The sequence below is a fragment of the Miscanthus floridulus genome, chromosome 5 (genome assembly GCF_019320115.1).
Source record: "Miscanthus floridulus cultivar M001 chromosome 5, ASM1932011v1, whole genome shotgun sequence".
NCBI classification, from domain to species: domain Eukaryota; kingdom Viridiplantae; phylum Streptophyta; class Magnoliopsida; order Poales; family Poaceae; genus Miscanthus; species Miscanthus floridulus.
In genome coordinates this window covers 112,078,160-112,103,483 of record NC_089584.1, presented here as the reverse complement: position 1 = coordinate 112,103,483, position 25,324 = coordinate 112,078,160, and the positions used below count along the sequence as shown (strand labels likewise).

Genomic DNA, 25,324 nt, shown 5'->3' with positions numbered 1-25,324 from the left:
CGTAGTTAAAGACGATAGCTGCTGGGCGGTACGGCTATTGTGACAACTTGGGCGCACGTGGGAACACCGTGGCTGCGAGCACGACCACGGGCCGGGCAGCGAGTGTTCTCTATGCGCGCGCGGCCGTGGCAGCGCCAACGGACAGGGCCAGGCAGCGACGCAGAGTTATAGGGGCGCAGACGTGATGGCGAGGCGACGACGGTGGGCAGTCGGGACAAGCCTACGCGCATGCAGGCGAGAGGGGCGATGGTTGTGGCAGCAGCACGACAGCGAGGTGGGGCAGCAGCGTAGCGGCCAGTAGCTACAGGGCAATGACAGCGGTCCGCTGGGGCCGGCTATGGCCAACCCACGGCCAGACAGGTTGACCGGGATCAGCACCGCGGCGCGCGGGACGCGGCCAGCCGCGCGACGCCGAGCGGCCGTGCGAGGTGACCGTGCGCACAAGACAGGCATATGACGTGCATGAATTTTAAAGCACGTCTAAAAACTAACCTAACACAGTTGAAGCTAAACTACCTCGACCATGCTAAAGAGGGTACATCAGTCTACCATAAGGAGTAAAAACACAACATTGACCTTAAGCTAGATTTTTCAGAATTAATTCACCAACATTGCATTGTCACACTGTTTTCAGACTTGAGAATTTGCTAAGTCTTGGGCTGAATTTGATTTCAAGTTCCATTTCTAAGCTATTAGAAATACTAGTTAGCAATATTATTTTTCTAAGACAAGAGTTGCATTGTCCTCTACAAAGTTTATACTTCAAACTTTATTTAGGATTACATACATGTTCTATAATATTTTTGCTCAATAAAAATTGGTTTCCAACCCTACTTGATATAACTTGAACTCTTGAAGCACTTTTCATTTAACATTTTCATTAATTATTTTGGTGACAAGGAAACTTATCTTCACGCTTTATCACATGCATTATTACATAAACATGATGCTCATGACATAATTTAGTGATTGGCTTAAGGCGTGACACAAAAGGTGTTACATTGGATAAACGTGAATCTAGGATCTAGGAGAAGGAGGTGTCACGGCCATACCTGGTGGCGGGTGGTATTAGAAATTGCGGTCCCTACTCCCGGATCCATAGTGTAATCGTGAAGTACTATAAGTATCTATATGCGGCGCATTGAGGCCACTCAGAGTTTGACCGACATTTTTAGACCCTACTAGTGGAGTCGTTAGGACTAATGGTGGTGACTGACAACACAAGGCTTCACTTAGTTTAAGCTCCTCAAGCAATTAACTACTATATCGTCTTATTACTACAAGTCTCTGAAAGCTTCAAGAGCCAGCATTGAACTCTACTTAGGGTCTGTTTGATTCGTGCCACACTTTGCCACTTCAAACCTTCAGCAATTGTGACCGCCACAAAAAACATTGACGAGCAAAATCGAAGTTGCACTTGTGACAAGGCTTGGCAAGAAAATAAGTCTATGATCAGTGGTGCGACATGATGCTAAGAAAGTGCAGCACGTCGTAACTGTGGCAACAAACCAAACAACTGTAGCAAAACTATGCCATAACTGACATGTGGTATGGAAGCACGCTGTGGTCATGAACAAACATGACATGATTCTCAAATTTGATCAAATATATAAGAACCAGTATTTATAATATTTAATAAATAAAATTGGATTAATCATGCGTATGTTCTTATAAATTTATAAATATTGGTATTGTTTTAAATCTAAAATTGATTAACTAATGACAATTATATTTTTTAGGAGGGAGGGATTATCATTGTCCTGCTATTTTCTTGAGGCAGTGTACATGCCCACCAAGGCACCAACAAGGCTCCAACGAAGGGATCAGAAATGGACGGTGATCTGAACCGGGTGGGAGTCCAGGACCCGACAGAGCAAAAAACACGTACGGAGTACAGTATGGTATCACGTGTGTCGTACGCAGAAGGCCCCGGTCACAAATCGACAGAATTTATTGCAACAACGACAAGCATTAAAGACGGTCGTCATCTGCCAGACGTGCAACACGATAACCGGGCCAGATATGCCGGGCCGGACCGGACGTGTGGCGCACCTCACTGGCTAATGACAAAACCGTTCTCGGTTCCGACACGTGCATCACGAGCATTTTTTTTCTTTTGCCCTGTTCGTGGTTAAAAAAATAAACCGAAATACTGTTTCGACTGAGTTATTATAAGATAAAATACTGTTTCAACTAAAAAAACAAACTGAAAAAGAAAAGCGAACATGACTTCTGAAATATTATCACGAACAATTTAGACTGGAACACCTTGGCTCCGGTTCTTCCGGAAGCCGTGTCTGGAACGGTTCCGGCGCTGTATAAATGTACGAAGAAACTGTTAGGCTGGGATTGAATCTCCAGTAACCGAACGAAGGCTTTAGTATAGTAACTTTCATTAACCGGTCCTGGTACCTGTTAATTGACTGATGTTTGTTCTAACCTAGCTCCTCAGTCTTTTCTCTCTAAAAATTTAGAGGAGGAACTTAGGGCGTGCTTGGTTTCTCCAATAACCTCACTCAGCCTCGTTGGCACATGACACGAGAAGCTTGCCTAGCCGTGTGCGCCAATTTAGCTCTCTCAGCTGGGCAAGACAAAACTCTCTTGCACACGCTTCGAGGTCTTCTGGCAGACCATCCAAACAAGCTAGCCGGCTTTGTATCCTCGCTTAGTGAGGCAATACAGTAACTAGCGAGAGATCCAAACAACCCTATAGACTTAAGGGGACTAGCAAGACGAGACTTGCTTGCACAGACTAGGTGAGGCAACGCTAGCCCAGAAACTACTGTTGGCTGGTTCGTATCGTTGCTGGTTCGTGAAGAAATACTGCTGGCTGATTTGTGTGAGAGAAAAATACTGTTCCGGCTAAAAATTTACGATCATTTACGATAAGCCACAGCCAAACAAACAGGCTGAAACACACCCTTACTAGGTTCCCTGCGCCTCTTCTTGCACAGTTGCACTCGCACGCAGCGGGTCACGACACAAACCTGCTTAGCGTCATGGGAAGGAGAGAAGCTAAGCGCCAAGAGGAAAGGAAGCTGGGCGGCGCGTGAGATGCGGCCAAGTGACCACGTGGGCGGCGACCAGGGCCGGTGCGGGCGTGCGAGCCCGCTAGCGAGGCGTAGCCTCAAGTGGAAGTAGAGCTAGGAAAAATATCAGGTCCCACAACTAAAACTGGAATCACTCTTCAAGTAGTGCGATGTGTAGGAGTAGTAGACATCACTGTGTGGGCTCACGGGCAAACTTTTTCTCAGCTTTTCCTAAGAAACAAACCAACACAGACTGGGTCTTATAAAGCAGTATTGTTGAAATTGTTTTCTACTGAATGGGAGCGATTTGGGAGCGGCGCAAGTTCTTGCCTCGCTCTTTGTTTTTCTAACACTGTTACAAATCAGCATCACAGGTTGTAGTGGCAAAGAGCGGTTCCTAAATTTTCTCTCTTTTATAAGCATCACTGACCACACATTGAAGAAGGCCTCAGCGCGACCATGAGGAGCCGCGGTGCTGGAAGAAGTGCACGGGCCTCTGATACGATTTGATGCATCTGCAGAATCCAGCAATGTCCGGCCCAACCGAAAAAGATGAAGAACACAATTAGCGATTGATTTGGATAAGGAAAATATAAAACTTGGTACTCTCCATCTGTTTCAAATTATAAGACGTTTTAAATTTTCGAAATACATTTCTTCAACTATGTAGCGTATATGTAAATACATTTGGAACGGAGGGAGTAGCTCCTAGCCTACACAGCTGAGCATGGGCGCTGAATTCAGGACTACTGTTCGGAGCCCTTGAATGAAGCTCTCAGTATATTGTGTCAAAATTCTTTAAGATATATCACACATTGCCCAAATAGTTCAAGTCAAAACAGGGGGAAAATACATAGATCTTTAAATGTATATTTGATTCTAGGGACAACAGGGGATGAGATTATTCTAAATTTGGGATTCTAGGGACAACAGGGGATGAGATGGTATTAATCTAAATTTGGAGTTGTTTTGATCGGAGTTTAGTGGAGATATAAGATCCATCCCCTTTGGGAACATCTTATGAATATTTTCCGAAATCGAGAATGTCCCTATCCCTAAAAAATGAGCGGACAGGGCGAGGCTGCAGTGGCAGGTGAGCGGCCACGGGGTAGGATGGCGATGTTGCCACTGTTGGGAAGAAGAAAGGGTAAAAAAAACAAGAGGATGATAAACAGAGCCCACTTCAGCTGGCTCATCTCATATTTTGACTAGAACTAAACAAGAAACGGCAACGGTTCTATTTCTTACAACCAAACAACAAACGAGAACAATTCCATCCTAAAAAATATAGATGAAGCCATTCAATTACTATTTATCTCCAAACCCCGAACACACGCACTAAAATGCAGGGACAAATCCGTATGTGAAATGTTATCTTTTTACTATTTAATTGACACCGTCAGATCTTTTTAACGGACTAGGAGCGAACTCAAACTTCAATTTAAAAAAAAAGGCACAACCACTAATAAATTAAAAAAAAATAGAGCCCGTTGCCCTTAAGTTAGGCATTTCTTCAGAAAGAAAATTACAATCCAGGGCTTAAAAAGGACACTTATGACCTTAGATTCAACTACAGCCTAAGTAGATTTTCCCTAGAACCACACGCTGCAACTTTAAATTACCCTTATTGCCACTTTATCCAAGAGATGGTACCTTGGCCTCAACGATTCAACTTTTCAACTCGCCTGCATTGTAGGTTGTCAAACTTTACCTCCAGGCTTACCTTCAGGCTTTTACGACCTACAGTACCTGCTGACCCGAAAAGGCAACCTATTTCGCTCGCATTTTTTCAAACAAGAATTCCGAGGAAATGTTAGTGTCGCTATAACCGAATTCTGAGGAAATGTTGGTGTCACTATAACCGAATTCTGAGGAAATGTTGGTGTCACTATAACCGAATTCTGAGGAAATGTTGGTGTCACTATAAGTACATACAAGCACAGCATTAGACAGCTCGCACCATACTGGCCTCGTTCGGCTGGTCGAGTTCGCGGTTGAACCGGCTGGAGCTGGTTGGACCTCGTGGCCCAGGCACGGACCAGCCGTTTAGCTGCTCTACAATATTCAGCCGCCGCCATCCCACTCTCTCTCTCGTCTCATTCGGTCGCGCGCTTAGGGTATCCACCGCTCCCAGCTACCGCCATCCTCACTCACTCTCCCATCTCGCCTTAGCCCGAGCCGCTGGTCCCTCATCGCCGCCGGACGCCGTCCGTCCTAAACCCCTCCCATCCCTTTTTCTAGAGAAGGAAGGCGACATCCACACGGGCCGCCTCGCTGGTTCTGGTTCGGCATCGCCTTCTCCGAGTCGTAGCCGTCTTGCCAACCAGATCCAGCCCAACCGTCGCCGACGACGGCAGATCCGCCTTCCACGGCACCAGATCTGTCACCTCCTCCTGCTTCCGCCCTCCCTACAACGGTATTTTCGGTATGCTTCCCTCTTCTGCTATCCCATTTTGCAGGCCGCTATCAGATCCGTTGGGTTAGGGTTGCAAGTTTTTTGGTCCGAGGTGTGGATGCCTAAGTAGAGACGGATTGTTAGGGACACATTGTCCTTGCACATCCATTGCATTGAGGGTTAGCATGAACTCCATTTTTTTAATATTTTCATTTACACTTGCCTCCCCTGGTTTGTCATGTAGTCCAATGATGGATGAGTTGTATATCTGTGTCTTGATACTCCTGCTTATGCCGTCAGTCAATAAGCATTATGCGGATGTGCCTTTGACTTAGTTTCAGTAGGAAAACAATGAAGTGTTTGAGCCTATAGTTTACCAATACATGTTGGCTTGATGATTCAAGTGCACAGAGTTGTATACATCCAAGCATCCATTGCATTCAGATAGTTTTCACCAGTAGAAATGATAGCCTGTATGCGTCATTTGACCTATTCAACAGCTGTTCCGGACTATTGCTGATCGGTGATCTGTTATTTTACTGATTACAATTACTAATGGTAAATGTGAAAGCCTGAACTACTAATGTGGTTACTTCTTTTGTTATAATTTCAGTGATTAGGTTACTTCTTTTGCTACTTCTATAATCTGTTGTTAGTACAGTATACATATAGTTCCTATTCGAAATTTATACATTTACGTGGGAGTACTTTGTTAAGCATTTAGCTCTGACAGGGAAACATGTTTATCATGTAGGTGTGGTCTTTCGAAGTATATATACTGGCACCGTCGTCAACAGCTTCCTGCTCCCCGCCGGAATCCCCCCGGTACAACTTGCATTCCAAGCGCGTGAAGCGAGAAATCAAGGCAAGTACACAATTCTGTCCATGGCATCGTATTTTAGTTATTTCGTTCAATCCTTTAGTTTTTTTGCGGTACCATTAGTATGTCTAGCCACAAACGACAATAGCCCTTCCACGTTCCAACAGATGCCTCCAAAGCGTGCAACTTGGACCAAGGATGAAACCAAGCTGCTGTTGGACCTTTGTCTTCAAGAGAAGGAAAAGTGTAACTTCACTCAGCAGGGTCTCACCTCTGGTGGCTGGCACAACATTTACACTTATTTCCTCTAGTTTGATAAGAGACAATGCAACAATAAGCTAGGATACCTAAAAAAGCCTATCAGACATGGAAAGATGGGCTGACAGCCATTGGGCTTGGGAGGAACCCACGTACGGGCACCATTGATGCTGGCACTGAGTACTGGGAAACTCAAGAAGGTTCCCAGCCCATGAACTCGGTATGTTATCTTGTTAACAGTTCCGATTACATAGGTTGCATTGTTTAACATTATGTGCTCCTCTTGTTTTTTTAGGATGGTAGTCAGCCTGAGGTCCTCCATGGTAGGCAACCTCCCTTCCTGGACCAATTGGAGGCACTGTTTGGGGACCGCAACCGGAACACGGGCTGCTTCGTGTCCGCTGGTGGTATTCGAGAGTCAACACCTCCTGCTACCTTGCGTCGGCTAGACTTAGGCGGCCCATCCAGCTACCAGTCTGGTTCAAAGAGGGACAACAGGGATCATGTTGTCAACAACCCAGAGAAGAAGAAGAATTGAAATTTGGGGGAGTACATTACCCGGTTGTCTGAGAGCATTGCTACAAGGAGCGCATCAAGGGATAGAGAGCGGACCCATGAACAGGTGGAGGTAGACGAAGTTATGCAACTTTTACGAGATGACGGTGTGCCAACCACTTCAGAATGTTCTTGGCAATGGATTTGTTCAATAACTCAGTGCCCCGGTGGGTGTTCAAGAATCTACTGACATCCGAAGAACGTATGGCGTGGCTGACATATCAAATGAACAAGAACAATAAGTAGTTCAGCAGCTGAGATGTTGAGTTTGGTGTGAAGCAACGGTGGCATTTGAGTGTCGTCTTTTATCCTTTACATTCATTGTTGTCCTAGTTGTGTTGAGGTTTCATGTCTTGTAACGGGGCCTTTGCCCAAAAACCATGTGTCATATTTTTTTCCAGAACTTGTTATCAGTTGTGTGATGCAATGTATTTGTTTGAGCTGCCAGTCATGACTTGGTTATTGAAACTATAAATTATTTCATTGTTAACAGATGCTTTAAAGTGTTCTATGTTTTAACACGTCATAATGGGGTACTTTTGTTGTAGGTACATCAGGGACTGATTGCAGAGGTCATCAGTGATCGACAAGCTTGAAGGTGTGTATGCCTTTTTCTAGTTTTAGTGCAATACAGTTCAGCAGCTGGGATGTTGAGTTTGATAACATCTCATATGCAGTTATAGTTCTATGTTGCAATGTGCTTACCAACGATGGTTTATACTTTTGCTTGGCAGCGTTTAGGGGCATGGACAACAGCGACGAGGAAAGACAGAATTCAAGTGAGATGAGCTTCAACGATGTGGTTACTGTAGATATGGCTGCAGGCATTGCAACTGTGGACATGTTGTAGGTACCAACACAAGGTAACCCTTATGTCCTAGTGTCTGAGCCTACTGGAAGACAGTGGGTAGAGAACCTATTGTCAGATACTGGTAGGTGCCATGAAAACTGCCGAATGCGGCCTGAAAATTTGGTTATGTTGCATAGCATACTACGTGATAGCTATGGGCTAAAAGGCAGTAGGGAGCTTGAATCAATTGAAGCTTTAGCCATGTTTCTATGGGCATGTGGTACAAATCAATGCCAGAGACAAATGCACGAGAGATTTAGGAGGGGGCTGGGGACATGTAGCAAGATATTTTCCCATGTTCTAGCTGCGATGACTGGATTTGCAAATGACATAATTAGGCCTAGGGACACTAGTTATTCAATAGTGCCCGCTGAATTGGTGGAGTACTCGCTGTTTTTTTGATGGATGCATAGGTGCCATGGATGGCACTCACATAGATGTCATAATTGATCAAGGAGTCCGTGATAACCACATTAATTGAAAAGGAAGGACAACCCAAAATGTGATTGCGGACTGTGACTTCGACATGAGGTTCACATATATTGGGGCAGGGACAGAGGGTTCTGCACATGATATGCGGGTCAAAAGAAAGGCAGAGGCCGGTGCCTCTTTCCCACATCCACCGTCAGGTTAGTTGAACTTAGATAATTTGGTTGTGTAAGGCTGTAGCTAATTGAATGCTAACTGTTCAGTTGCTGTGAATTTATGTAGACCGCTATTACTTAGTGGACTCCGGTTACACACTTCGCCCCGGGTATCTAACGCCGTATCCAAATAAGAGGTATTGGGTGAAGAAGTTCCAGACAAGGGGGGCAACAGATGCGCAGGAGGTGTTCAACCGGCATCATTCCAAGCTGCGAAATGTCAGAGGACATTGGGGCAGCGAAAGCAAAGTGGCACATGTTGAAAGGCATACCTCACTATCAGGGGACCAAGCAAACCTAGATAATTATTGCTCTTTGTGGACTGCACAACTACGTGCATGAGCTGGAGGGTTAGCATCAACAAGTGCGGATCAAGCAGCCGCTAGACCTTGGCCCTGACAGCTATGACATTGGGAGATCCTAATGACATGGAACATATCCGCGAGTGGATAACATATGGACTGCCACTCCTTGGGAAGACAACGTAAGTGAAACAATTTTGTTTTGTGGATGTTATAACATAAGTCATGCATTTTTCAGCCTGGCTGCCTAGTATGGGTCTAATGAGGATATGTTCACATGCAGGTGAAGTAACTGCCTACATGGTGCAACAGGGCCATTTCTAAAAATTTGCTTGAGGTATTACTAAAAAAAATCGTTGTCCAATATCTATGCTTCCTTAGTCTTGTTTGTAATATGACAACTGGATCGATAAGTCATGATGCACACTAACACACTTAAACCATGTGCAGTTTTTTTAGCATTACCAACATTTACATGTCTGCTCTGTTGTCGACACATAAGATTGGTCAATATCTATACTAGTTGGGCATCCACAGACATGAGATTTGGTTGGACATTGCTTGTTATTGTCTAAATAAAACTAATGGAATTTACATGCACCGCACCATGCACCATTCTTAGCTGTATTTTACTTTGCTTTAGCACAGGAGCGCACCTCTTATGTAACATGGTTGCATGAATCAGGATAGACAAGGTAGCGTAGGTTCCATGATATATCAAGTTGAGGCATTGGCATTGTGGTCCTCCTAATTTTGTTTGATGTCAGTTAATCTATTTTAGTTTCAGCAACCAGTCACATTAGTAATCTGCAATGCAGGCTTCATTTTTATTTCTTCACATTTTAAACAAACTGATTGATATGACAAAAGATTCAAATTTGTTAACTGATGAGTGGTAACTTCCCCGTAGGATGACTACACCGAGTGCCTTTTTGTGTCTTTAAGAAGTACTGCAGAGTAGAAATATGTTGGTTTGAGTTCTCTTTAACCATTATAAAACCCTAACAATTGTTAACTTCAACTGTAGCTGCAAATAGTGTACTAAATTAATCTTATGTCGGTCATTTCCTTCGCTTCTTGTTTTTGTCTTCGCTTCTTGTTTTTGTCTAGAGGAAAGTTGGTGGGTTCATTTCTTGCTGCTGCGATTGAACAAGTTGAAGCTCAGTCAGCTTGATGCATGTTTAGAAATTCCTTTTGTTTCAGCTTGGTATCTGAAATCTGTTGTCGTTTCAGAGCTGATCAGCTTGAGGAATTTCTGATTAGCTTGATGCATGTTTAGAAAATATGTTGTTAGTACACTATACATAAAGCTGTTGTTCCAGAGCTGATGCAGTTTGGGTGAAATTATGAGCCACATCAGCTAGATGCATGTTTAGGAAATTGTTTTTGTTTCAGCTTGTATCTGAAAGCTGTTGTACTGAGCTGTTTTATTGATAAGTAGCACAAACAGCCTTCGAATGGAGGTGTTTGAATTTGAATTCAAAATGCATTTAATGAGGATGTGGGGTCATTTTTTTTAATGCAGTTGCTTGCTGATTCAGCCGACTGATTCTGGTGCTGTTGGCTGGTGTGAGCACTGTATCGAGTTTCAGCTCCAGCCAGTTTCAGGCAGAAACTTCACCAGCCAAACGAGGCCACTACTTCCCCACTGTCTATGGCGCTACAGCACAAAGCTCATCTACTATCCAGCAATGCCGCCAATTATGGGGCTCATTATTTGAGCAAGTAACAGGTCTTCGCTTTTCTTTTCCATTTTTCTTTTGACATCTGAAGTCCATCCCGAAGATTACAGGCGCCTCTGCGGTCTATGATGCAGATGTGCTCGCCTGAGCTGAGTAAACAGAACACTCAAGCTCATACCTACAAAACCGGTGATCTCTGAGCTCTTCGACAGAGGAATCCGTTGATGTGCTATAATTCTTTCCTTTCATTTCTACAACGGAATACAGAAAACTTTCTATAGCACGCCCTTTTCGTCGTTCAGACACTGTTGATAAAGCATATCCAAAAGGGCATGCAAAAGGCTGCCTTTAAGCCCAGCTCACCGTGCAGCGTCGCGCTGCCTTTTGAAAGGACGCTGAGATCGATCAAACCTGCCAACAGGAGCCCAGGATGGCCGAGAATGCGCTGAAGAACCTCCTGGATGGGTCTTATCAGCTAATAAGGACATCAGAAACCCACTAGGTGGAATATAATCCGCTCTTCTTCCCTGAGAGAATCTGCTAGCTTCTGCTAAATTCTGGCCTGAACCTCCATTTGCTGAAAGATCATTCGGTGGAACCATAGCAGGCAAGCCATCATATGAAAGGATGCATGCAATGGCATACATTGACGCTCCAAACGCAGGCGGTAGAACATCTTGCGGATGTTTCACCTGTAGAAAACACATTTTATCAGAAAAGAAACAAACGCAAAAGTAAGAGAAGTCATAGCTCAACAGTTTGAAGGGATCGAGAATCATGCGTAATAGAGAGGATCGTCCAGGTCCATTATCCCAAACAAAACCAGCTAGGAGTAACTGTGTAAAAAAAAAATACTCCCTCCAGTCACAAATAAGTTATGTTCAGGGTTGTACGAAATCAGAAGGGCGGGCCTGGTGTAAGCAGTAGAGTTTTACCGCCTGTGACCGGAAGGTTCCGGGTTCAAGTCGTAGTCTCCTCACATTGCACAAGCGAGGGTAAGGCTTGCCACTGACACCCTTCCCCAGACCCCGCACAGAGCGGGAGCTCTCTGCACTGGGTACGTTCTTTTTTTCCTTTTTTTAGGGTTGTACGAAATCAATATTCCACACTCTGACCATGAATTACCTTTTACTCATTGAGTTTGAAAGTTTGGTAAGTGATAAGAGCAGGTTTGTCTTGAAAACTAGTACTCCTCGAGTCCAAAACTAGGTCATTTTGGCTTTTTCTACATACATAGCAAAAAGCTATGTACATAAATATACGCATACATAGTAAAAACTATGTATCCAGAAAAGACAAGGACCTATAATTTTGAACAGAGGAAATATCACAGAAGTATAACATTTCTCATGTTTTATAAACATATTGTAAAAAATGTAGTCTAAGTTCGAAGTGGTTGACTTTAGACAGCTCCAAAACATCACTCATCTGAGATTGGAGGGAGTAGCATATTGAAGATTCATCAGTACTATTTTTCTCGTGCATATATCAATTATAAGAAATTGCTTATGCAGAATAAATTTGCATGGCCATTTGCTGGTGCGCCCGACAGGTCATAGTGGCATCTTTCAGAAACATAGGAGAAAAGATAGGGCGCACAACAGAGAAAAGCTACATGCACAATTAAATTAAAAGAATGCAGCAGCCAAGGTAATATCATCTTACTTTGAAAAGAATAGCAGATGCTAGATGTTCTCTTAAGCAGTATATTTGAGCAACATCCAGAGCCGTAGCGTCAAACCGGAGCCACCGATCAACAACAACTGAAACAGTGCTATCAGGTGAAGACATGATCTCTTCTTTGTGCTGTACCAAAGTGCTTTCCTCAGCTTCATCCTCACTGGAATCTTCCTCCTCTTCATCACTATCATCATCAGGTGGAGCAACAACCATTTCTGTAGCTATTAGAAGCAAAGGATATGACCCAACAACTGAAGAATTTTTTATATACATTCCACCATCACCTCGAGTGATCTCATCGTATATCAGCAGTGGCTTCCCAGAAGATTTATTGAAAGATAGGTTAAAGTTGCAGGAGTGTGGGTGCAGACGAACCTTGGCACCACTTGCTGTTTCCACAACTGCTTTTCTAGCATTTTTGCGAGGAGGGAGCAATTTCCCTACCATTGGGTAAGCACCAGCCATAAGAACAGCACGCATGATACCTAATAGAGTTGCAGGTAAGTACACTTAAACAAATCAAATTATAAGACACAAAGTAAAATTTGAGAAATAAGTTCGACAAAGCTTTGGTTACAAGATGGTCTAGCACCCTTCAAAAGCGTAAAACATTTTTTATTACCAAATAAAGTTACAGGATGTTTAAATTAAAGAAATAACAGAAATAGAGAAAATAAAAGCAGCTGGAAAGTCTGATCGGCATATGGGCGTACCAAGTGCAGAGAGCTCCCGCTCTGTGCGGGGTCTGGGGAAGGGTGTCAGTGGCAAGCCTTACCCTCGCCTGTGCAATGCGAGGAGACCGCGACTCGAACCCGGGACCTTCCGGTCACAGGCGGTAAGACTCTACCGCTTGCACCAGGCCCGCCCTTCTCTGATCGGCATATGCAAGTAACTTTTAGCTAGTTAATTAACTAAAATACCCATCTTTCGATGGCTGAAGAGAACTTGCCATATCTAATAATCTCAATATACTAATTTCGCATACCCACACACACGCACGCACACTCCTCTACAGACTGGGAGTGGTAGATGACTGCCTGTGAGGTGTAGGTCTATGGAAGTGGCACACCCGTGGACATGTATCAACTTTATGTAATTTTAAAAGACTTCCGCTAGACTATGAGTGTATCATGGTGTTAAGACTAAGTGTTGAACAATGTGTTGTAAACTTAAGTACTCCTTTAAATGTGACGTGAACCATCACACACGCACACTTATACTTTAGGCACTGTGAGCATGTAAAGTATAACTCCCACATATAGGCACCAGAAAGAATTACCTAGAGATCTAGCAAAATGAGCCACTAAATACTTGGTGTTTCACAAAACTAACATGTACATAGTTCACATACAAAAATAGGAACATATTAAAGGAATCCAAGAGCATACAACTTTTCCAGACTTGCATTTTCATAGAGACCTGAGTACCTGGATCTTTAGAATTTAAGCTGCAGGCAGATGCATCTGCAGGGACAAACCCTCTTTGAGACAGTTCATTCTGAAGTTGTTTCCTCATGTTTGATAGCACATACATGATGTTTGAAGAGACAAAGTACTTTGCACAAAATTGAGATTCTTGGCCTCTATCTTTGGCACGCCTCCAGCAGTCAAATGCTGCCACAACAGCAAGTTGGTCGCTGAACCCACCATACAATGAAGCAAGCTCAACTCTCGCTGCAGCTGCCCTTTTCCTCTCATCTGGCGCTATTGGAAGGACAAATGGATCTCTATAATCAGCTGCACATGCCAGTGTCAATGCTGGATCCAGGCAGTTCATTAATATAGCAAACAGGAGCATCTTGGTGGTGGATGGATGGACTGGCAGGGAACCCAGCTTTTCTCCTAATTCTGTTAGTAGTTCGTCTTGTGTTAAAGCACCAAGATCCTGAAGCACAGCAATAGCATTTCTTACAGTTTCTGGAATTGGAGGGTCCAAGGTTTTCTTCAGAAAGTCTGCTATTCTGCAGTTTGAATCAAGCAGTTTGACCTGCAGCATGGCAATTGGATTAACAAACAGCACCGAGTAACTAACAAGTACTTTAATCGCAGTTCCATGAAATATTTCATGACATTTTTTCCATTGAATATTAGGGACAAAATAAATATAAACAAGCAGCGTACCTGCAAACAAAGTTCCTCAAGGGGCATTCTTTTTATTTCAGGAATTGGTAGTCTGGCAAGAATGATGCTCTAAACCTTGAGTAAAGATGATAGCAAGTTCCTGGCTGACATCGGCCAGCACGCCCTTCGCGTTGTCTTGCACTGGCTTTTGAAACCCAAGAAGCATGAAGTGTGGACACATTATTGTATGGATCATAACTTTTCTCTTTCATTCTCCCACTATCTATGACAAACACAACATCATCAATTGTCACAGCAGTCTCTGCAATATTGGTTGAGAGAATAATTTTACGAACACCTGCTGGTGGACGTTTGAAAACCTTTTTCTGCTCCGAAGACGGGATCATAGAATGAAGAGACAACACAAGAAATCTTGATGAATCCCGAAAGAATGGAGAAGCAAATAACCTTTCACGTGTTTGATTGATATCCTCCCAGCCAGGAAGAAATACCAAGATGGCTCCTTCATTGGAATCCACGCAAATTTTTCCAAGCAACCGTTCAATTAGCAGAGTATCAATGTGCTCTGGGTTAATAGTTGCCAAGTACTTACTAAGCAGCCCATTATCTTCAGTTGATTTTTCTGAACTACACTCCATACGTTTCTTGATTACTTCACAGACCTCTTGTTGATTCTCTTGTTGTGCCCAATCTAATGCGGATTTTCCATCATGATCCTGTGCTGAACAATCCACACCAAAAGATAAAAGCATACAGACATCCCCAAGCTGACCCTTCGCAGCAAAAACAATTAAAGGTGTTACACCAGTCTCTGAATGATGGTAATTGTAGACTTCTGTGTTCTGCTCTGCAGAAATAAGCTCAAGGAGAGGATCAAATTCATCATTGACCAAAGCCAGGTTAATTGAATCATTCATTGAGCTTTTGAAATCATCAGTTAAAACATTGCTCTCTTTTTTATCACTGGTAGTATTAAGATGATTACCACCCGCAGACTGTAGAATAGAAAGCACATCCTCCAAATAGAAAGTTTTGACCTGGGTAAAAAGAAGTTATAACTTCCAACAATGATTTCCGATCGTTTAATGTATTCAAATCTGAGAGGGTTTACTAACAGGATAGGTAAAACCAGGGACTTGAATGACCGAACATCCATTGAAATATTGCGAAAAACGCTCAGCATCAATTGTTGCACTCATGAGTACCTGTTAAATACACTAGTCAATGCTTTTGTGTTGGAAATATACTCGGATTTAAACATGGTAAGTCATCTGGTTAACTAGAAGGAGTTGTGATAGCAAAAAAAAAAAAAAAAAAAAAACTAGTGCATGCATCTGTATGTGTTTATATGTGTGTGTGTTCAGGTTCAGCTAAGGACTAGGTTCATTTCTATTAGTGATAACTAGATTTCAGGTTGTCAACGAAAATAACGGGAAGATCATAGAAGGCATTGACTGCATCAATTAGGAGATTATCCAAGCCTCAAATGTATTCCCTCCCCTAAAAGGAACTCATTATATTTTGTCCTAACTCCTAAGTCAAATGATCTTAAGTTTGATCAAGTTTATATAAAAAAGGATAAAAAAGACGACATGTTCAACAGATAAGTGTCGCGGAAATGCGTATGTTGCGTTGGATTTGTGGTCATACAAGAAGGGATCGAGTTCGGAACGACGATATACGTGATAGATTAGGGGTAGCACCAATTGAAGAAAAGCTTGTCCAACACCGGTTGAGATGGTTTGGACATGTTCAACGGAGACCTCCAGAGGCACCGGTGCATAGTGGAATCCTAAGCCAGGATAGTAACGTGAAGAGAGGCAAAGGAAGACCGAAGTTGACTTGGGTAAAGGCAATAAAAGGAGACTTGAAAGGATGGAATATACCCAAAGACTTAGCCTTAGATAGGAGTGCTTGGAAAACAGCACGTGCCTGAACCTTTGTTTCCGCTAGGTTTCAACTCTAGCCTACCCCAACTTGTTTGGGACTTAAAGGCTTTGTTGTTGTTGTTGTAGCAACTAAGTAGCATTAGATTCATCATCATTAAGTATATTTTTTGTAGTATGCCTATTTGGGGTAATAAATGTTGATACTCTTCTCTATAAACTTCATCAAACTTAGGAAAATTTGACTTATAACAAACTAGAATGACTTTGCTTTAGGGGCGGAGGGTACATTAGGCTGTTTATGACAGCTGTGTATAAATAGAGGAAAAAACTAAAAAAAGCTGCATAGCACTCCAGCAGCACCATACTACAAGAGTAAAAAAACAGAAAAGCCATAAATGTAGTGTTTGTGTGTGTTCTTGGAGAGTGTGTCCAGGGCTTACCTCGGCTCTGGCTTTCGAGCTGAACTCTTAACAAACCATGTATTAAGACTACAACTAGTGTAACAATGTTTTAATGTGATGAATTAGCGATGCTGTAACATCAATCTACCAAACCAGGAACCCCCGGTCTACAAAACCTTACGCAGCCTGATGATTGCATTTACAACATGTTTGAAACATCTTTTATGTTCTGCTAAAATGGCTGAAAAACAAGAACTGAACTACAAAGGAAGGTTCTACTCACCAAACGAAGATGAGGATACACCGGCAACAAGTCTCTGCATAAAATTGTTTCGTGAAAAGTATTATTATGTTCCTATGTGCACTTTTAGTAACTAGCTAGTGTACAAAAACAGTTTTATTGTGATACCTTAGAATAGTCAGCATGAAATCAGAAAACCTATCCCTTTCATGGATTTCATCCTGGAGACAGTAAATAATTATAATTAGCTCATACCATTTATATTATAGAATAATGAATAATACACAACCCAACATTACAACAATGGTGTTTATAACAACAGGCTCTATTGTTGTTTTGCCCCTGCATTGTGCGCAAAACATCAGGTTCTAAACCCAATGATCAACAAGATTCACAAGGATGAGATTTGAAATGGTGTGAAATAAGTAATATTTCAGAAAAGGCTATCATGGCCAAATTCATCACATCGTAAGCTCGATTGAGAAGCATAAACTTTTATTCCCATCATAAAATGATTTGAGGTTAACTTAAGAAGAAATTGCAACCAATTTAACAAAGTGGCCAAACATTCATAATCATATGTGTGGATGTTAAGAGTGCATCAAAATAAAAACAGTAAACCTGATCAAAAGTCATAAAAGCGTTAATGTTAGAAGAAAATCTGATCAGAAGTCACAAAAGCATTGATGTTAAAAATATCACTTATGGGACCTATCAAACTACTCAGTACCACCGTCGGTAAATGTTACAAGGAATACATTTGATTCCAAAAACAGCCACATCATCTCTACAAAACTAGTCCATACAGGACATTAACAGTCTTTGAATGCATAGCTCACCATTGCTTTTCCAATTATATACTCTTCAAAAAAATGTAATCAATAATCATACGAAAGCAATGTTATTATCATTTTGATGTGAAAATCAAAATACTTCTGTCTATATCAGTACAGCTTAGAAGCTGATAGAATGCTTTGCAAAACGATATATAGTTAGAAGGGAGTACAAATTATACGTGATAACATGTACGCAGAGTGAAAATTTAAATATAAAGCATTACCACAATGATGTGTGTTATTCCCAAAATTGCATCATCTAATGAGCGTTTCCGATTTCGTGCTTTCGAAGTGTTAGTTCCTCTTCCTATCAGTAATCTCAAAAGAACGCCATTTGTGCAGAACAAGACTGATGAATTCTTCCCTCCTTTTGACTCCAAACGTATCTACATTGAGAACAAAGAATAGCGTAAGACAAGAAAAAAATGGCATATCGGACACAGTTATGAGCACAATAGATGCAGGAAACATACATTCAAGAAAGGTAAAGTATATGTAAAAAAGGGAAATCCCAAACAACATGACAAGCTGTCAAAAGAAGAAAAATGTCTACATACAAAAAGATATACAACAACAACAACAAAGCCTTTAAGTCCCAAACAAGTTGGGATAGGCTAGAGTTGAAACCCAACAGAAGCAATCAAGTTTCAGGCACGTGAATAACTGTTTTCCAAGCACTCCTATCTAAGGCTAAGTCTTTGGGTATATTACATCCTTTCAAGTCTCCTTTTATTGCCTCTACCCAAGTCAACTTCGGTCTTCCTCTGCCTCTCTTCACGTTACTATCCTGGCTTACAATTCCACTACGCACCGGTGCCTCTGGAGGCCTCCGTTGGACATGTCCAAACCATCTCAACCGGTGTTGGACAAGCTTTTCTTCAATTGGTGCTACCCCTAATCTATCACGTATATCATCGTTCCGAACTCGATCCCTTCTTGTATGACTGCAAATCCAACGCAACATACGCATTTCCGCGACACTTATTTGTTGAACATGTCGTCTTTTCGTAGGCCAACATTCTGCACCATACAACATAGCAGGTCTAATCGCCATCCTATAAAACTTACCTTTTAGCTTCTGTGGTACCCATTTGTCACATAGAACACCAGATGCTTGGCGCCACTTCATCCACCATGCTTTGATTCTATGGCTAACATCTTCATCAATATCCCCGTCTCTTTGTAGCATTGATCCTAAATATTGAAAGGTATCATTCATACTACTTGACCTTCCAAACTAATATCTTCCTCCTCCCGAGTAGTAGTGCCGAAGTCACATCTCATATACTCAGTTTTAGTCCTACTGAGTCTAAAACCTTTGGACTCCAAAGTCTCCCGCCATAACTCTAGTTTCTGATTCACTCCTGTCCGGCTTTCATCAACTAGCACTACATCGTCCGCGAGAAGCATACACCAAGGGATGTCCCCTTGTATGTCCCTTGTGACCTCATCCATCACTAAGGCAAACAGATAAGGGCTCAAAGCTGACCCTTATGTAGTCCTATCCTAATCGGGAAGTCATCCGTGTCTCCATCACTTGTTCAAACACTAGTCACAACATTGTTGTACATGTCCTTAATGAGCCCGATGTACTTCGTTGGGACTTTATGTTTATCCAAAGCCCACCACATAACATTCCTTGGTATACAAAAAGATATACTTCCTTTTATTTAAAAACAGATGACCCTGGAAGGCTGGAAGCACTTCTATCTACGAATGGTCATTCCTCTTTTGACATTTCACAGCAACCTTAACATTGCCCTAAAAAGAGACCTACCAAGAAATATATCATAGAAAGATATAACAATTTGTTAATACCTTATATCCAACGGTGTCACCAACAGCCTCTCCTCTTTCAGCAGAAATTCGCTCGGCAACTGGATAGCGCATAGACCAAATCATAACTTACAAGCAACAAGAAGATAAAAACTGAAAAGCAATCTGCCACAATGGTCACACAAACCTGAAATAGCTGATATCCGACGTGGTTGAGTGCATATGATCTTACATGATTCACCCTTGCCCCACATATGATCCAAGATGTATTGAGGCACCTATATATAAGAAAAACATGGTTAGTAAGCTAAATAAACAAAAATATCACTCCCACCCATACCCACACCAAATCATCACCAAAGCAATTCAGTTCACATATAAGTCTACAGACACCACGAGAAATTGATCAAACTTTTGTGGAATCAGTCTGATTGAATACAGATGATATTATTGATTGTTGTAAATAACAAAAACCAAGTGTAATATCAAGCACAGAAATCTAAGGAAATCAAGAAAACACAAAATTCCAGCCTCTGACAAGATACATGGACAGAAAGGACCTAGAGACTGTTTCTTGTATAACATCCCATGCACGCAGAGATAGCTAAAGGAACTTTCTAGTTTTTATACATAAGATACATCATCAACTGATATTGGCTCAAGCACACATAGCGCATCTTATTGATATGAAAACAAGGATAGCAATAGCTCATATAGAAAAACAAAAGAAAAAATAAACAGAATAGATAGTAAACAATATAACCAAAAAAAACTGAATTTAATGCAGGAATATGAGATTAGCTGAAAGAATTGGCACCTGGGTGGTTTTACCGCAGCCTGTTTGTCCAGAAATAAGAACCACCTAGTAAGAAATACAGGAAATGTAAATAATGCATGAAGGAAGAAACAACAAAGACAAGGAAAGTGAATCGCTTTGCTGAATACAGGCCATGAGGGGGGGGGGGGGGGGGGGGGGGGGGGGGAGGAAGTGAGGAGAGAAGGTGAAGAGAGAAGAGGCGAGGGAGGAGGAAGAAGCAGCAGCCATCATCCACCCTGCTAACAACTTCACTTTTAATGCGGAGAATCCGGATGCACATTTGGTGGTTCCAACAGGTGGCTGATGTGGGGGGGGGGGCCTATGGTGCCGGAGCATAGGACCACCGGAGCTTACAAGCAGGGGAGGACACAGCGGTGGGGCGGGGGGGCTCAAGCCCCCCTACCCATATCGCAGCAGTGGAACCCCCTGTGGAGCCCCCATGAATTTTTAGGCAAAGTTCTATGGTGTAGGGGGGGCTGAGACTTAAGATCGAACAACAGTGTTGTTCAGCCCCCCTTGAAATATTTTCTGGGTCCGCCGCTGCTTACAAGCTCAGTAGTTTTAAATCTCCAATCCTGGGCTCAGTTTGGTTATTTCTCTAGTTTATATGTGGTGTGCATGTTCTAAAACTCACAATGGAAACCAAGTTTTTCCCTTCTTTTTTTAGATGCAGGTTGGGAATTGTTGTATTATGCTATGCTTCTTCAATGAAAAAAAAAAAACCCAGCTCTCCTGCACATTTGAGAAAAAACAGCGCCAGTGCACCACAAGAGTTGAAGATGTGGTCTAGCAAATGTGAGAAACCTTTGGAGCTAAAAACAATACCTGGTGATTTTCCAAATTTGAAGTGATGACGTCCTTGAAGGATGAAATAGGAAGTTTTGTTATGTCTTCCATGATCTGTTCACAAGTAAACCTTTAGCTATAAACTAATAAGAAGCAGCAACTAAGCAAAGAGAGGAAGATAATATTATCTAGCCAGAATGTAAGACCTTTCTCAACTGGTCGGATCCATTTACTTTAGAGGCAAGCATCTCGACTTTCTTCGTTATATCAAGTTTACTCATTTCTGGCCTGCAAAACGCACTATCTGTTTTCCATTTGATGTTTGCAGCCTTATACTAGAATTCCGGTCAAAATCCCCATTTAAATCAGCATCACCAGGAGGGTAATGCATAAATAAATCCTGCAAAACATGCCTTGCCTCTTCAGAAAACCCAAGGTAGCTAGGGCCTTCTTCCATTTCAGGCCCCCGCTTCTGTTTTCTTTTATAAACAGAAAGGCGTCGCTTTGCCCCATTCCTGAAGTCAAATAGAACTCAGAATAGACATATACCAAGCAACTTTTGTAATGCAAAGATAGCATTAGGATGGCGCCACCCAAAGATGCACCAAGCATAACCATAGATTCCTTACAACTCTTTGCTGAAACAATTTTGCTTCATGAATCTAGCTATCTTACTCACCCAGAACTTTTGGATAGCATGCCCATTTTCCTACACATCACATGTATCATGTTCAAATGTGTACACTGCAAGGTAAAATAGTCTAGGTGCCACTTTATTCAGCTCACAACATAACTCCAAAGAAAGAGAGCAATAGTCCCAATGCATTACATAATAGATGGGGTGGGGTGGTGTGTGTGTGTGGGTGGGTGGGGGGGGGGGGGGGGGGGGGGTTGCTGTGCTTAAACTTAAGTAGGGCCAACCAATATATGAGAAAAGAATGCCATCAAAATAAGAAGAGATTATTACTACTATACCAACATTTTTACACTTAACTATAATTCTATCATCATTAAATTATATTAAAACAAACAATTATTTGGGTCAGTGCTTGTGCTCAATGTGCTGGTGCTCCCACAAATACACAGCCATGAAAACATGCAAAGACTTTTGCATGGCAATTTTACTATGTTATCTACAAGGCGTACAGCTATATCACAACAATCTTGTCTAAAATTGCAAGATGCAACCCAATGGGAAACAGTTTTCAGTTTGTGGGTACTGGGTAGATGATAACATTCTGTAACCTAGATTGGGCAATTCCGAAAGGTATGACCGGAAAGCTACATTACAAATACTGAATGCACCACTTAGCACATGTCAAACCTAAGAAAACATTCAAACTTTGCCTGAACATGAATTTATATTAGCGTCAGAGAGCCAAGGTGCAAATTATATGTAACTGCAAATGTGAACGACATGTTGATAAAAACACAATGTGAATGAGAAACAGCAGCAAACCACAAAGCAGGTTGTAATACAAATGCACTAATAACTAAGGACGACAGGATCACAGGACGAAAATTGCCCTATTATAATGGAGTTGGAAAAAGAACAGCAAGAGATTAGCTCCAACTCTAGCCCCCAGGCGCGAAGTCCGCTGAGCGGCGCATCCACGCTACTGCTACACTCGCTCGAACGCTCCCAATCCGCCGCTCCAAAGTTCTAAAACAGGAGCCAAAGTAAAGGGAAGCGAATGGTGCGAACCCTCGGCGTTGGAGGCGCGGAAGTCCTCGAGCGCCTTTGAGACGCGCACCAACGTCGTCTCCCTCATGCCGCCGCTCCCCCCGGCGGCTCCCCCGGCCGCCGCGCCCTTCCCCTTCCGCCCCTTCCTCCCCATCCGCTCGTCCTCGTGCTCGTCGTCGTCGTCTAGAGGCGGGCTCAGCGGTTGGGAGGCCCCCTTCGATGCGGCGAGCGCGGTTTGGATGGACTGGCGGTGTCGCGCCTCGGCGGCGGTCGCTCTGTTGACGCTGCGCTGTTGCAGTGCGCCGAAGGAAAACCTAGAGCGAGGCGAGACGGCGAGCGGGTACCGCAGCGAGATTGGACGAACGGGTAGGAGAAATTTCATTATTTAACCCTGAATTCGCAAGCCTCTTATCATTTGACATCGAATTCGTAAGCCTTTCAATATTTAACTCTGCGCACGTAAATTGTTTCAATAAGAGAGATTCTTCTCTTCTCCTCTTCTTTCTTAATTTCAATAAATCTTGGGTACTGTTTGGGACACGAAAAAAGACCTTTATGCCCCTCTCTACACAAAAGAAGTCTGGGAGAAGATCCGGCTCTTGGCCTGTGCGTGCTTGTGCTCTCTCCATACAGGCCCTCTCCAACTCCTCTGTCAGTACAGACCCCCAACAGCTACACACATGTGTGTTGTCAAAGAAAAAACAGCTACACACATGTAACATATATTTGATAAAAATTAATGTAAACAAAGTACAAATTATAATCAAATTTCAAGATAGAAAAAATAACATTAATATAATTTAAGAGTACAGGTTCACTGACAATAGTCATCCATACATTTTAGTAAATAGGTTCAAGTCAATACAACCATACAAGCAATTTAAAGAGTACATGTTCACTACAATCATCCAGCCAATTTAAGATTATAGGTTCACAAAGACAAAGGAAACTCATCCAGCCAATTTAAGATCACAAGTTCAAATAGACAAAAGAAACATCCTGATGGCTGGGCATTACAAAAGAATCATCTTGATGGCTGGGCATTACAAAAGCCATTCAAACATCGATCTTCTTTACCTTCTTTGGAGTGAGTTTTTTCTTCAGACCTAGCCTCCTCCTTGGAGTGGTTATAGCATTACTTGCTCCTTTTCCAGCTTGACTGAATACAATAGGAAAATTGAGTGGTTCAGTACATGAACTAAAATAACCACATACATGTTTAATAAAGTGAATCATTTAACCTTTTTGTCACTGTTCTAGGGCTTGTACTAATCTGATTTGTCCCTCCAAATCCAGCCAATGTTATTTGCATTTGGCTAAAAATGAGACAAATGTTTAGAGTAAAAAATGGAATAGTATTTCAAGTTCTAACTCAATGTTGAGTGCATAGAAATTCACCTTCTTGTAACAGCTCCGGGACTAGTGCTAATTTGACTTGTGCCTTCTGATACTTCCACAAGTCCAGGACTATTATTCCCTAAATTTTCTTGCACTTGAACCTTCTGCCTTTTGGATGAACTAGGATATGCATCACCTTTGCTACAACCAAGAGGCCTATCTGCCTTTCTTTTCTTGGCCCGACTCTTTCTGTAAATGTAAAATGGTTAATTCAAAATATGAAGCAAGTACAAGTTAGTTCGAAAAAGGCATACACATTTACCTCTTCTTTGTTCCATTGAGAGGGCACTTAGGGGATATTGATCTATGGCCATGACCTAAGCATTGTTTACACTGCACCTGCCACATGCCTTTGCCTCTGGGCTTATTTCCCTTGTTCTCAAGGCAACTAGGGGTTCTCAGTTTCTTTTGTCTTCTAGGATCCCTCTTTGTGAGTGGTGGCAACACTTTGAATCCAGGATTCACACATACCCATTGGGACTTATCAGGTAGTGGTTTGATCACACCACCATAGGCTAGTCTAAAATGGTACACGGAGTAGTATGGATCAAGGTAATCTTCCATCTTAGGATTTCTATGTGTGGTGATTAGAAGCAAAGCATGTGCACAAGGTTTTCCTGAGACTTGCCACTCCCTACAGGTACATGTGTGATTCTGAATATTAACCACATGTCTTATGATATTATGGGAATCTGTGACCTCTGTCACCTCTGCTTCATCCCGTCCACCTTACTGCTGACTCATTGCATATAGTTGGCGAACAACTATTGGCAGCATTACATGTCCTTCAAATTTCTCACCAATTCTCCTCCTTCTTGCATAAAGCTCCATGAACTTTGACCTAAGAGTGTCAGCAAGTTCAGCTATGGGAAGGTCCTTGATGTCCTTCACCCAATTGTTCCAAACCTCAGCCACATTATTAGTGATATGATCACACTTTATTGCCTCTGAAAATTTGCTCCTCATCCACTTCAACTTGTGATTGGCTTTCAACCATGGCTCAACATTTTTATTTATAGCATACATCTTGTTCATCAAGTACTCATGGTATTCTGGTTGGAAAGTCCTTGCTGCAGGATACATTCTCCCAAATGCAGGTCCTTGAAACCTTTTACTGAAATTCTTCATGAGATGGACAAAACATTCTCTATGCTCTGCCCAAGGGTATACATTCTTCACTGCATTCTCTAGACCCTTGCA

At 42.3% G+C, this 25,324-nt stretch overlaps 2 protein-coding genes and 1 pseudogene across 2 annotated transcripts; 1 reads left to right on the top strand and 2 right to left on the bottom strand.

Annotated features, from left to right (window-relative positions):
• The first annotated feature begins 7,802 nt into the window (after positions 1-7,802).
• LOC136455128 (uncharacterized) lies at positions 7,803-10,683 on the top strand. The gene is made up of 4 exons (XM_066455277.1): positions 7,803-7,881; positions 8,459-8,536; positions 8,619-8,770; positions 10,627-10,683. Exons 1-4 carry the CDS (start codon positions 7,803-7,805, stop codon positions 10,681-10,683), a joined length of 366 nt encoding a protein of 121 aa, XP_066311374.1.
• Positions 10,277-23,086, bottom strand: LOC136450490 (DExH-box ATP-dependent RNA helicase DExH6-like). Its single transcript, XM_066450942.1, is given in 18 exon segments — positions 10,277-11,227; positions 12,201-12,700; positions 13,643-14,201; positions 14,336-14,379; positions 14,382-15,333; positions 15,412-15,501; positions 16,870-16,903; positions 16,996-17,048; positions 17,888-18,049; positions 19,482-19,540; positions 19,627-19,717; positions 20,257-20,301; positions 21,082-21,156; positions 21,249-21,376; positions 21,379-21,557; positions 21,722-21,772; positions 21,774-21,786; positions 22,748-23,086. Coding segments are annotated over 18 exon segments (3,501 nt in total). The 5' UTR covers positions 22,881-23,086; the 3' UTR covers positions 10,277-10,894.
• A 696-nt stretch (positions 23,087-23,782) lies between these two features.
• Positions 23,783-25,252, bottom strand: LOC136455127 (uncharacterized; annotated as a pseudogene).
• Between the last annotated feature and the right edge of the window lie 72 nt (positions 25,253-25,324).